General features: G+C 42.2%; 1 protein-coding gene across 3 annotated transcripts in view; it reads right to left on the bottom strand.

Annotated features, from left to right (window-relative positions):
- Window positions 1–13,390, bottom strand: part of dennd2b (DENN domain containing 2B) — a 243,904-nt gene that overhangs the window by 38,199 nt on the left and 192,315 nt on the right. For all 3 annotated transcript variants that reach the window (XM_078415402.1, XM_078415401.1, XM_078415403.1), the window contains 5 exons: window positions 12,412–12,508; window positions 11,080–11,124; window positions 8,989–9,173; window positions 6,422–6,531; window positions 4,816–4,885 (listed from right to left, as the gene is read on the bottom strand). In XM_078415402.1, the coding sequence (XP_078271528.1) occupies window positions 4,816–4,885; window positions 6,422–6,531; window positions 8,989–9,173; window positions 11,080–11,124; window positions 12,412–12,508 (507 nt within the window). The remainder of the gene's footprint in view (window positions 1–4,815; window positions 4,886–6,421; window positions 6,532–8,988; window positions 9,174–11,079; window positions 11,125–12,411; window positions 12,509–13,390) is intronic.

Here is a 13,390-nt window from a genome sequence, read left to right as displayed (position 1 = left end):
TGCTGACACCTTGCCAGGGGTTTTGGAAAGCCACCAGCTCTAAGCCGTCCTGTGGGAAATGCCAATAAAAACATATTCCATCCAGGAAAGGTCTTTATGAATTAAAACAAAATGAAGGATTAGATTTCTTTTTATATTGTTAATGTATTTAAGTGAAACAAAAGATCTGAAATTTCTTCATAGATGTACCTAAATGACACTGGAAAAGCAGTAAGATCATCATTTCACTGGATAAACAAGGGTTCGGCTCAACTTCCAGTGAAGTAGCAGTCCTGAGAATGTTCTCTGCCCGTTGCTTATGATGCAGTTCAATTCAGTATGTTGATTCTACAACTGTTATTAGTAATCCCAGTCTTTCTTTTACATGGAAGGAAGAAAAATTCATAAACTCCTGACAAATGTGTTTACTCAGAATTGAAAGTAAGCTGGTGTGTGGGCCAATATCGCAAACCAGGATAGAAAAGCCGAACTTATGTTTTCAAAACAACAGTATGGGTAGGAAATTAAAGTTATTCTTATCGAGGGGGATCATTTCAATGTATGAAAACACTAACTGTATGAATTGCAGTTGTGTAAACCTACAGCCACATGCTGCTGTTTTAAAAGTATATTCTACATGCCTCAAACATGGCTAAAATAACTTTTCAAAGCCTGCTGGGTTTCAGATAAAGAGGAGCAGGGGACGGTGCTGGTTGTTCAAGAATCAGGCAGCCTAAAGACATTTGATTGATTGAAAGATATGGTGTGGAAACAGACCTTCCAGCCTACTGAGTCCACTCCGATAATCTATTATCCATTTACACTAGTTCTATGTTACCCCACTTTCTCATCGACTCCCAAGGAGCAATTTGGAGGCCAATTAGCCTACAAATTCGCATGCATTTTGGAGAAAACCAGAGCACCCAGAGGAGACCCATGAGGTCACACGTTAAACATGCAAACTCCATGTTTTCGCTGGACTGGAGTTTGAGGCGAGTTCTGATAGAAATATATACAATTATGTGAGGCATGGATAGGGTAGACAGTCAGAACCTTTCTCCCAAAGTGAAAATGTCAAAGACCTGAGGACATAGCTTTAAGTTTGGAGGGGGTACGTTTATAGATGTGTGGGGCAATTTTATTTTACAGAATTGTAGGTAACTGGAATGCAATGCCTGAGCTGGTGGTGGAAGCAGATACAGTGGTCCCTTTTAATATGATTTTAGATAGGCACATAGATATGTATGGAATAGAGTGATATGGATTACGTGCAGGCAGATGTGATTCGTATCATGCTCGGCACTGGCCTGGTGAGCCCAAGACCCTCTTCCATGTTCACACCCCCTTGACTGGAGAATTCCACAAATTCAACAATAGTATGAGAGGAAAAGTCCTCTCTAGTTTGCCCTGACTAAATAACACCTTATTTTGACACCCTGGTTCATGTTCCCTAGCCAGAAGGACCATCAACATCACACAGGTACAGGCCCCAAAGAATTTCAGGACATTTCAACAAAATCAGTTCATTTTTTTCTGCGCTCAAGACAATGGATGTGTGAGAGAGCTGTGATGGAACTGTTTAGCATGGAAACACTGCAACTCACCGTGTCCATGCTGACCAAGTTGGCATCCTGGGCTGTTCCCATTTGGCAGCATTATGCACATAGCCCTCTAAACCAATCCTATCCCTTTCTCTGTTCAAATGTGTTGTCCCTGAGATCCCTCTTAAATCTCTCCCATCCGCCTTAAGCCTATGACCTCAACTTTTAGAATCCTTCTTTCTGGGAAAGAATCCTTCTTTCTTTACCCATCCTTCATGATCTTGAACACCTCAATAGCACCACCCGTTAGCCTCCTAAGCTCAAAATACAAAAATCCCAGCCTATTCAATCGCTCCCTCAAGCTCTCAAGCCCAGGTAACACCCTAGTTGATCTCTTTTACACCCTTTCCAACTTATTGACAGTCTTCCTACAGCTGGGCGACCAGAACTGCACTCAGTACTTTAAGTGTGATTTCAATAATGACGTACAGCTACATCAAGATGTCCCAACTGTTGTACTCCAATCCCTTCTCGATGAAGGCAAGTGTGCCAAATGCCTTCTTCGCCACACTGCCCACCTGTCTCACCACTTTTAGGGAACCATGCATCTGCATTCCCAGAACTCTCTATTCTGCAACACTCTCCAGGGCTTTACCACTTATTGTGCAAATCCTGCCCTGGTTTGACATATCCAAGTGCACCTTCTCACACTTGTCAGACTTAAATTCTATTTCCCAATCCTTGGTCCACCTTCCCAACTGATCTTATTGTAAACTTAGAGATCCTTCCTCTCTGTCTGCTATACCAGCAATGTTGGTGTCATCTGCAAATTTACTAACAACATTGTCATCCAGATCACTATTGCATGCAACAAACAGCAGCGGATCCAGCACTGACCACTGAAGTACACCACTCATTGAAGACGTCCAACATGATCCACAACTACAATTTTGAATCCATTTGGCTAGCTCACCCTGAATTCCACATGCTCTAACTTTTCAATGTGGGACCTTCTCAAAGTCTCTGGTAAGGTCCATATGGACAACATTTACTGTCCTGCATTCATCAATCCTCTTGGGGACTTCTTCACAAAACTCAGATTCATGAGATACAATTTACCCTACACAAAGCCCTGCTGACTATCCCTCATCAACCCATGCCTATTTAAAATGCTAGTAGATCCTGTCCCTCAGAATCGCCTCCAACAACTGTACCACCACTGATGTCAGGTTTCCCAACCACTAGTTCCCTGGCTTGTCCTTGCTGGTCTTCTTAAATAACAATACAACATTAGCCATCATCTCTGCAAGGGCCTCTATAATTTCTTTCCTAACTTCCCACAAGATCCAAGGATGCATCTGGTCAGGCCCTGGGGATTTATATATTTTACAACTGCTGATACCTTCTCCAAATGCTTAATTTCTCCCTCTGCAAGAAACCTGACAACTCAGGAATGAATCTACTGAAACCGAGCTGTAGTTGCTCTGTTGGATATTAGAGAGATCAAAACTGTGCACAGGACTCTAGGCATGGTCTCACTCAGAACCTATATAATTGGTGTAAGAGCTTGGATGTATATACCCAAATCCTCTTGCAATTAAAGATCAATCTACTATTTGGCTTCTGAATTGTGTGTTGTGCCTGCATGTTAATTTTCAGTGATGCATGTACAAGGATACAAGGTCTTTTGAATACCAACATCTTTCACTCTCTCGCCATTCAAAAACAAAACGTCACCTCCCTACCGACAGAAGGGGGTATTGTTTTAATAATGGAGATGGAAACTGTGACATTGGAATTGCAGTTTGTAGACAATAGGTGAAGGAGTAGGCCATTCGGCCCTTCGAGCCAACACCGCCATTCAATGTGATCCTGGCTGATCATTCACAATCAGTTTCCCATTCCTGCCTTCTCCCCATACCCCCTGACTCCGCTATCTTTAGACAATACACAATAGACAATAGGTGCAGGAGGAGGCCATTCGGCCCTTCGAGCCAGCACCGCCATTCAATGTGATCATGGCTGATCATTCTCAATCAGTACCCTGTTCCTGCCTTCTCCCCATACCCCCTGACTCCGCTATCCTTAAGAGCTCTATCTAGCTCTCTCTTGAAAGCATCCAGAGAATTGGCCTCCACTGCCTTCTGAGGCAGAGAATTCCACAGATTTACAACTGTCTGACTGAAAAAGTTTTTCCTCATCTCTGTTCTAAATGGCCTACCCCTTATTCTTAAACTGTGGCCCCTGGGTCTGGACTCCGCCAACATTGGGAACATGTTTCCTGCCTCTAATGTGTCCAATCTCTTAATAATCTTATATGTTTCAATAAGATCCCCTCTCATCCTTCTAAGGGCCATGATATTAAAAAATATAATCCATCACACACAGTATCGTGTTTCAATTTCCATGTTATTTATTTGAAAAATTTGAGATGAGCAATGAATTCTATAGCTAGTCACCATTTGATTATTTTTTCTGAGATTCTTTTTCTTTGCTTTGCACTCGATTTTGTATTTCTCTTCACTGCCTGCATGCAATACTTCACTTTTACACCAGTTTATATCCACTTTCCAAACACTGGCAGCCTATTCCAGGGAAAGTGGACTGAGTCGTATTGCATGGGACTCTGCTGCAGAAATTATATCACCCCAACCTTGAGCATCTGTGAAGTAGGTCAGAAACTCCTGTCATCATCTGCTGGGACCATTCTATCTGTATCTTTAGCCTATCCCCTCACTATTGGGAGCATTTTGACATTTAGCTGTCTGACTAGGAATGATTTAGTCTTTCCTTGTCCAATATAATGGTTTCTCTGAATCTAAAGTTGGGCGGCACGGTGGCGCAGCGATAGAGTTGCTGCCTTACAGCGAATGTAGCGCCGGAGACTCAGGTTCGATCCTGACTACGGGCGCCGTCTGTACGGAGTTTGTACGTTCTCCCCATGACCTGCGTGGGTTTTCTCCAAGATCTTCGGTTTCCTCCCACAGTCCAATGTAGGTTAATTGGCTGGGCAAATGTAAAAAATTGTCCCTAGTGGATGTAGGATAGTGTTAATGTGCAGGGATCGCTGGGCGGCGCGGACCCGGTGGGCCGAAGGGCCTGTTTCTGCGCTGTATCTCTAAATCTAAAAATCTAAAATAAGTACTTTAAAAAAAATGAAGACATTCAAGTCAGGGCTAGTAAGAAGGCTGTAATTAACGATCATTTATATTACTCTGAGAAGGCATAGTGGGGTGCTAAATGCAGCTTAGTTTCATTATGGAATGTTAAACCTGACAAGGACAATCATACTCACCAATAACCGTCTGCAATAACCAAATCGTCGACTGCCATCTTCCCCGGTGAGCATGAATGAGAACGTTTCACTGATAGAGAGGATCATGATAAGTTACTCAAAAGCAAACGCAGTGAAGAAACATTGATGAAATCTACTTGGGCACATGAGATTCTCACTAACATCTTATTCCATTGACAATAATTTGCAGTTATGCAAGGATGGGCTAGGTTCAACACTAACTAATGTTACACATACGTTACAGTACCTGATTTGTTTGAAAAAAATTATTAACAATAGATATTAATTTTGGAAGTATTCAACAAGGTCTGGAATTCTTTCAGGGATGTTTTTCTTACTTTGGGGTTTTATTCAGTTTCTTTATTTTAAGTCTAGAGGGAAGAACAATTTATGACAATTTTTGTTTTACACACAAACGATGATATTTCCTTTATGCCTATATTTCCACATTTGAAGTGCTGGGGACATCACATGGTCATAACCCTCTCAAAACTATTTTTTTTACCTCTTTCTTCCAATAATTGAAATTTCTGCAACTATTTACTAGGGCCTATTTGAAATGTACAAAATTACAGAGGATGGTGGGTATATGGAACAAGTTGCCAGGGAAGGCAGTTGAGACAGGTATTATAACGTAATTTAAAAGACATTCGGACAGATACATGGGTAGGAAAGGTTTAGAGGGATATGGACAGGTATGGACAGGTACAGACAGGTGGGACATCTTGGTCGGCATGGGTAAGTTGCGCTGAAGGACCTGCTTCCATGCTGTACGACTCTATGACTATGACTCTACAACTATGCTGAGAGGAAAAAGCCTGAGGAGGCATAGTTGGCTAACCAAATATTGGTTTTGTGTTAGCAGATACATGGAGCTGAATTCCAGACCTAGCCATCAACTATGAACACACTTATTTCAATGATGATGAGAAAGTTCACAATTTACCAAGAAAAATCCCAACCTGCCTCGTTTTTGGAGGGAAACCAATCTCTTCATAAACAAACTCACGGTAAACTAGTAATCAGATACTCTAATGTGGCCTCAAACAATATCATATATAAATGCAAGATGACCTCCCAACTTCTATACTCAGTACTCTGACTGATGAAGGCCAATGGGGCAAAAGGCCTTTTTAAATACCTTATCTACCCGTTCATCAAAACATATTCATCAAAACCACTCTAAATTACTTTGAAATTCATTATCAAAATGAGTTCTTGTTATCAAATTATGGATGTAATAACTTCCACACTGTGGCTGGTGTGGATTATTCCTCATCATGAAACGAGTAGTATAGGTGTTGTTGGAAAAGTACAGCAATACTTCTCTCATTTTAACCAAAGTGCTGGAGGAACTCAGCAGGTCAGTATAGAATATAGTTCTCAGCATTGTATCGCACCAAGTCTAGAGACAGAGTTCAATGTCCGCAATGGGGTAGAGGTGAATCGGACAATATTCCAGTTTATTCAGAAATCAAATGGGTATTCTAGTTTATGGAAAAATTGTACATGAACTGCAGTCCTTAGATCCCATTATACTTTAGCGAAAGTTTGTGCCTGTGCATTCATTCTCATGAACTGCTTGAATAATTCTCAGTTGATTTACCTGGTAAAATCTGACACTGGACTCCAGTCTTTGGCATCTGGAAAGCAGAACTGTGGGATTGCTTTCAGTCGTTCCTCTGCCTCACGTACCTGTTTTGTTGGCCTTTCTAGCTGTGGAGGAGAAGCAAAATTTGAGTTACAACCTGGACATCATCAACAATTCCAATAATTACACTGTCAGTGGTGCGTTCTGCATAAGCACACTGTGCAGCATCATAGAAGATAGGGTTTTATCTTGGTAGTACTTAATATACCACAATTTTTACGTAAATTATTAATGAAACTCATAGTGAACCATGCAAAATTGTTGTATCGTAACAATATCTACAAATATTGGTATTGGTTTATTTTTGCTTTACAGTCATAAATACATAAAGTCATTATTACTGTAACCCATCTATGGCAAAACGTAACATTTTGATACTTTAGCAGAAGATTTACAAGGGTATCTTGGTCGGCATGGACCAAGTATATTTCATTTTATAATCGTATTTAATCACAAAAGTACTATACATAGATTCCTAGGGTTTAGATATGGTAGAAAGGAGAAAGTGCAATCAGCATCAGTCCTCACAGATTTAAAATAATTATTAAAATGATCAGTGAGAGAGAAGATTTTGTTTGCGCAAGTTGTAATGCTTGGCGTGCCAGACAATATTGTGCAAACGTGCTAAATTGTCAATTATAAAGAAGAATTAAATATATACTTAAATAGAAAGTCACCGAGTCAGATAGCATGGAAACAGGCCCCTCAGCCCAACTCATCCATGCCGACCAAGATGCCCCATCTAAGATAATCCCATTTGCCCATGCGTTTCTTCCCCTCATGATTTTTATACATTTCCATAAGATCACCCCTCAGCCACCTCCTCTGCAAGGAATAATATATTGGCCTGACATTCGAGTCCTGGCAAAATCCTTGTAAATCTTCTGCACTCTTTCCAGCTTAATAGTAATTTCCTATACCAGGGTGACCAAAACTGAACACAATACTCCAAGTGTGGCCTTGGCAATGTCTTGCACAAATGTAGCACAACGTCCCACCTCTAATACTCAATTCTCTGACTGATGAAGGCCTGTGTGCTAAAAGCCTCATTCACCAACCTATTTACCTGCAATGCCACTTTCAGGGAACTATGTAATCCAAGATCCCTCTGCTCTACAAAGCTCCCCAAGGGTCTACCATCCAATGTGAAGGCACTGCCCTGGGTTGACTTCCCAAAATGCAACACCTCATGCTTATCTAAATTAAATTCCATTTGTCATTCCTTGGGCCACTTGCCCAGTTGATCAAGATCTCACTGTAACCATCTTGATGATCATCTTCACTGTCTATGATATCGATTGTTTTATTTGAGATATCACGTATTAATCATGTCTTGTACTTTCTCATCCTAATTGTTGATATAGATGACAAGCAGCAATGGATCCAGCACCAATTCTGGATGCACACCATCAATCACAGGCCTCCTGTCCGAATAGCATCCTTCTACTATGAAGCTAATTCTGTATCCAGTTAGCTAATTCTCCCTGGTACCCATGCACCTATTCATCCACAGGGGCCTTCCATGCGAATGTTATCAAATGTTTTGGTTAAGTCGTATAGACTACATCAACGACCCTGCCCTCATCAACCATCCTGGTTATTTCTTCGAAAAGCTCAAATCATATTCATGAGACATGATCTCCCACGCACAAAACCATGGTGACAATGTCTACAATCTATGTCTTTTCAAATGCATGTAGATTTTATCCCTCATTTGGTTTTTGAGGAGCCCGATTCTCTCTCCTGTTATCCTGTTCCCTATAATATACTTAAACCCTCTTTAGATTATTCTTAATCTTAAGTGCCAGGTCTATCTCATGCATCCTTTTGTCCTCCTGATTTCCTTCTTGAGTATGCTACCCAATTCCCAATACTCCTCCAGGGATATACATGATCCTGGCTGCCTACACCTGACCCAGTAGGTCATGAGTAAATGTACTGGCGTTGCATTGTTGAGGAGGATTAATTTAACGTTGTACCTGGACAGTTATCTGCTTATTCAAAGTACCTGACTGTTGGACAACCATTGTATAATTTTCAACTCTACTCTCTGTGGCTTTCACATGTAGTTAAGGTGCAGATGAAATATTCATACGTCACAAAAGTCATACTTTACACACACAGGAAGTTATTTTTAACACAATATAAGAAACATTAACTTTATTGGAAAACTTCAAGGTCAGGTAAATTTGCCTGCTGACGAATTAGAACCAAGTTTTGGCAGTTGAATGTTATCTGTAGACTGCTGTCGAGTCAAGTCATACCATACACCAGTACGATCAAGTCATGCACAAGCATAAGAGGTAGTGCAAAGACAAAAATCCTGAAAGATTTATACCTGTAAGAGAGATTTCAAAGAGTGGGGTGAAGGTTGTCAAGTGGGACCAAGGGATTGTTTCCAAACTATATGACTCCATGAGTGGAACGATTGTAGTGGATCATAGGACATCCTCTTCTGGGATCAGCACACAAAGAATCGCCGTGCTCAGAGACTACTGGGCCTTTTAAATCTTAGTATTTACCTTTGGAAACTGATAAGATACTTCAGGAAGATATGTATTCTTTGAAGGCTTTTTCTTTAATGAAATGACCACAAAATATTCAAAGAGTTCCCGCTCTTGCCATTCGATGAGTTCTCGTTCTAATGTGCGGTAACTGGGAGCTTTCTTCAGCACCGACTGAATGTGGACCAAGCGTTGAGTGTGTGCTGCAAAACAAGGCAATATCCAAACTCAGTTCATAGTGTCCACAGGACATCGGACATGTCCTCATTCTTTAGGGAACGTGGGTTCCCCCCTTCTGTCATTCATGGCTCCATCACTGATCTCCGCTGTGCCCTGTAGTTCTGCTCTCACACCCCCTCCCCCCCAGACACAGCAAGAACACAGTTCCCCTGGTCCTCACCTTTCACCCCAACAGCCTCCCCATCAAACACATCATCCTCCGACATTTCCGTCACCTCCAACGTGATCCCACCACTTATTATATCTCCTAATTTCCACCCTTACTGCCTTCCATAGAGACCGCTCCCTTTGTAACTCCTTGGTTCACTCAATCCTTCCCACCCAAACCATCCCCTCCCCAGCTACTTACCACTGCAACCGCAGGAGATGCAACACCTATCCTTTTATCTCCTCCTTTGACTCCGGCAATACTTCTAGGTGAGACAGAGGTTCAAATTCACCTCCTCTAACCTTCCGGAAGTGGCGGCGCTGCCCTGTAGTCTGTTTGTCTTTCTTCTTTTCTTGTCTATTTGTTAGTGTTAGATGTATGAAATAGTCTATCTTTAGCTGTGTATATGTGGGGGGGTGGTGGGGGGGTGGTGGGGGGGTGGGGGAAACCTTTAAAAATCTCTTCCTCAACGGAGATGCGACCCTTTCCGAGTCGTATCTCCATTTGCGCTGGAAAAAAAAACGCGGGGCCTTCCATCGCAAGGTGCGGCTCGGCCGCTGGACTTAACAGTGCCTGGTGCGGCTCGGCCGCGGGGCCTTCCATCGCCCGGTACGGCCGCGGGACGGTTCAGCGCCAGGTGCGGCTCGGCCGCGGGGCCTTCCATCGCCTGGCGCGGCTCGGCCGCGGGACCTAACATCGCCCGGCGCGGCTCGGCCGCGGGACTTTACATCGCCCGGCACGGCTCGGTCGCGGGACTTTACATCGCCCGGCGCGGCTCGGCCGCGGGGCCTTCCATCGCCCGGCACGGCTCGGCCGCGGGAATTAGCTGCGCACGGTACGGTCGCGGGGCCTTCCATCGCCCGGCTCGGCCGTGGGATGTTTCAGCGCCCGGTGTGGCTCGGCCACGGGGACTTGGGCGTGGGGAAGAGAGCGGAAGTTTTGTTGCCTCCATCACAGTGAAAGGGTGTTTGGAGTCACTGTGATGGGTGTTTGTGTTGGGGTTATGTGTCTTGTGTTTCTTTTTTTGTGTGACTGCTGGTAACGTAATTTCGTTCGGTACCTCGGTACCGAATGACAAATAAAGGCTCTGTATTCTGTATTCTGTATTCTCATCTACTGCATCGGTGTTCCTAATGTGGGCTCCTGTATATTGAGGAGACCAGGCATAGACTCGGCAACTATTTTGCTGAACACTTACGCCAAGGTCAACTGGATCTCCTGGTTACGAACCATTATAACTCTCCTTCCCACACTGACCTCTCTGTGAGTGACTCCACACACAAATTGGAGGGACAACACCTCATATTTCGCTTGGGTAGCTTACAACATAGCAGTATGAACGTTGAATTCTCTCATTTTAGTTAACTAATACAAACACCCCCCTCGCTCCATTAAAAGTCAGTTAACCAGTTCCACAGTTCGCAATGATGTATCCTTCATGGGATCACAAGTCCCGAGCCAACAATTGGCCTATCGGAATCACCCTGTCTGATGTCATCTGTGGTTGGCCCTGATTTGTCCTGGTCTTTTCTTGCTTCCAGTTAGTCCTACCGACAATTAGTCTGAGGAAAGGTCCCTACCCCAAACATTATCATGGGAATTAATCTGCGGATCATGGAGCTTGAGAGAACAAACCAAAATGTATCCTTTGCTGCATAGACTAGCAGCAAAGTTAGTATTACACAGATATAAATGAAGCCCCACACATTGTGACCTCTTACCTTTAAACCTGTCATCTGAGTCACTCTCGCTCTCACTGTTCTCATCTGTGAAAGAGATAAAGAAATTGAGTGAAGATTCCAGTAAACCAAAACAAGCTGAAATCCAGGTCATAGACTAAACAGTCCTTGGTCCTGCAGCAGCTGTTAAAAGTTTGGCTTTCAGAAAACTGTTCACAATGGAATTGTTTTCCACCTTAGCGGAATGGTATGTACAGCAGTAGATTAAACTGCTCTCCTCCCGCACATAATCAGCAATTGAAGAAAAAACAAGTTAACTGAAAGCATGCTGAAGAACTTTATCTTTTATATCCTTTGTAAAAGGATGTCTTAACATAGTGTCAAATAGCGCAGGAATCGGGGTTGGAATAATACAAACAATTTGGCATTGATCATCTTTACACTCTCTGGTACAATAACTGCTCAAAGAATTAGAACTGTACTGTATTCTCTATCTGGAAAATCCTGAATCCCATTCATGCTGGGGTCAGGGATTGGAAGAAGATGGGGAGATCTCCTTTCCTTAAGTTATGACTTGTAACTCGAGCCACAAGCCAAATACAGTAAGCCCTCTCAATAACAGATAATATACTTTAAAGCCTTTTGTTTCTTCCTCGACCGCAGAACCAGCCAATATCCATCTACCAATACTCTCCTCCGCCTAGCAGTGCTGGTCCTAGCAGAACCCCCCCCCAACCCACAAAACCGCATAACACACAGAAATCGCACAACCCACAGAACACACAGAAACCACACCACCCACAGAAACGGCCCAACACACAGAAACCACCGGAGGTTAAAAAGATACAACTCAAGTCAATTGGTAATTCTCCAAATTCAGAGAAATCTATGCATATATTTCTGTCCCACTACTGGGGTAAGAAGTACATTGATTAACTGGATTAAAATATTGTAACTACCCGTTACATTGACAAGAATTGAATATTCAACATATGACTGACAAAGTGTCATCCTGAAATTGAGTTGATTCCTACTGAATTTTGAATGCCAATATCTGTGAGGGGCAGGGAACTATGGAGAAAAATAATTGCCAGTCTGTGCTTCACTACCAACGATCATTTCCAATGTGCCGGATGTCTGCTATAACCTTATATGAAAATATTAACTTGAGAGAGAAGGAAATTGTAATTATCTTCCAAGAACACTTTTCCAGGCCTTTTACCTGACGTTGAAGCTAATGGTTCTGCTGCTATGGTGTGAATGATTTAATGGACATTCATGCCATCATTTAGAAAGAGAGGGGAGATTTTTAATTTGACATTGTTTGATTTGGATTAGTTCTAGCAAGATGTAAATAATGGTTCATCCCCTTACCTCGCAGAGATGCATTCTCAAAGTTTGACAGAGACAATTTCTTCAGCCTTTTCTTCCCTCTCTTTGCACTATAGATGCCGTTAATTTTCAGGACAAGCTATGAAAGTTTAAAAAAAATGTACATGTTCTTAATTATTAAATTCTAGTCAAGTTTCCACTGAGTACAGTGATACATTGCTATGTTATCCTTATGAACAAAGCAATATTCCACTAAATACATAGATAGCATGCATGTAGTTAACAAAGGCAAGATATGCCATTCTCAAGCAGATATTGATAAACAAGCTATGAAAGGCCATAAACTCATAGATGACACTATCTGCATTTTAGCTTTATATTTCTTAACTGCATAATTTGGCTAACTGTTCCTTTTTCCATACAAGAATTCTGAAGGTGATATTTGCTGCTTATTTGAACATAGAATAGCAAAATCATTACAACATGAAAGGGGTGATGGCTTTTTGGATGGACATGCAATTCATTCCCAGTGCCTGGCCCTTTCCCTTCATCCTCCTTTGGCTTCAGGTATCCATCTAGTTTCATTTTGAAAATCCCAAATCAATCTGCTCCCATCACTTTCCATGCAATGCATACCAAATCGTAACTACCCACTGCATAACACGCTTGGCTATGAAAACTTTGATCTTGGTTTCAGAATCATTTCACCAATGGGAACGGCTTTGCCTGGAAATTCATTTCCATTCAGTTGTATTCAATTATATTGTAGTACAGCATGCTGTACTCTACCTCTGTAAATTCATTACACTTAAGCCAATAGAATGATTTTCAAAAGCGAATATAATGTGCTACGAATCAGAAATAAACTTCCAGGCATTGGTCTTCTCCCTGTCTAGCCCTTGCACACTCAGAACCATGATTTCAAATATTCACACTTTTATAGAAATTGAAGTAACATGCTATCATTTTGAAATACCCCTCTAGAAAATCATCCCTCAGCCTCCTGCACGAGAAGGAATAA

Source organism: Rhinoraja longicauda, chromosome 18 (assembly GCF_053455715.1).
Source record: "Rhinoraja longicauda isolate Sanriku21f chromosome 18, sRhiLon1.1, whole genome shotgun sequence".
Lineage (NCBI taxonomy): Eukaryota > Metazoa > Chordata > Chondrichthyes > Rajiformes > Arhynchobatidae > Rhinoraja > Rhinoraja longicauda.
This window is presented reverse-complemented; position numbering and strand designations above follow the sequence as displayed.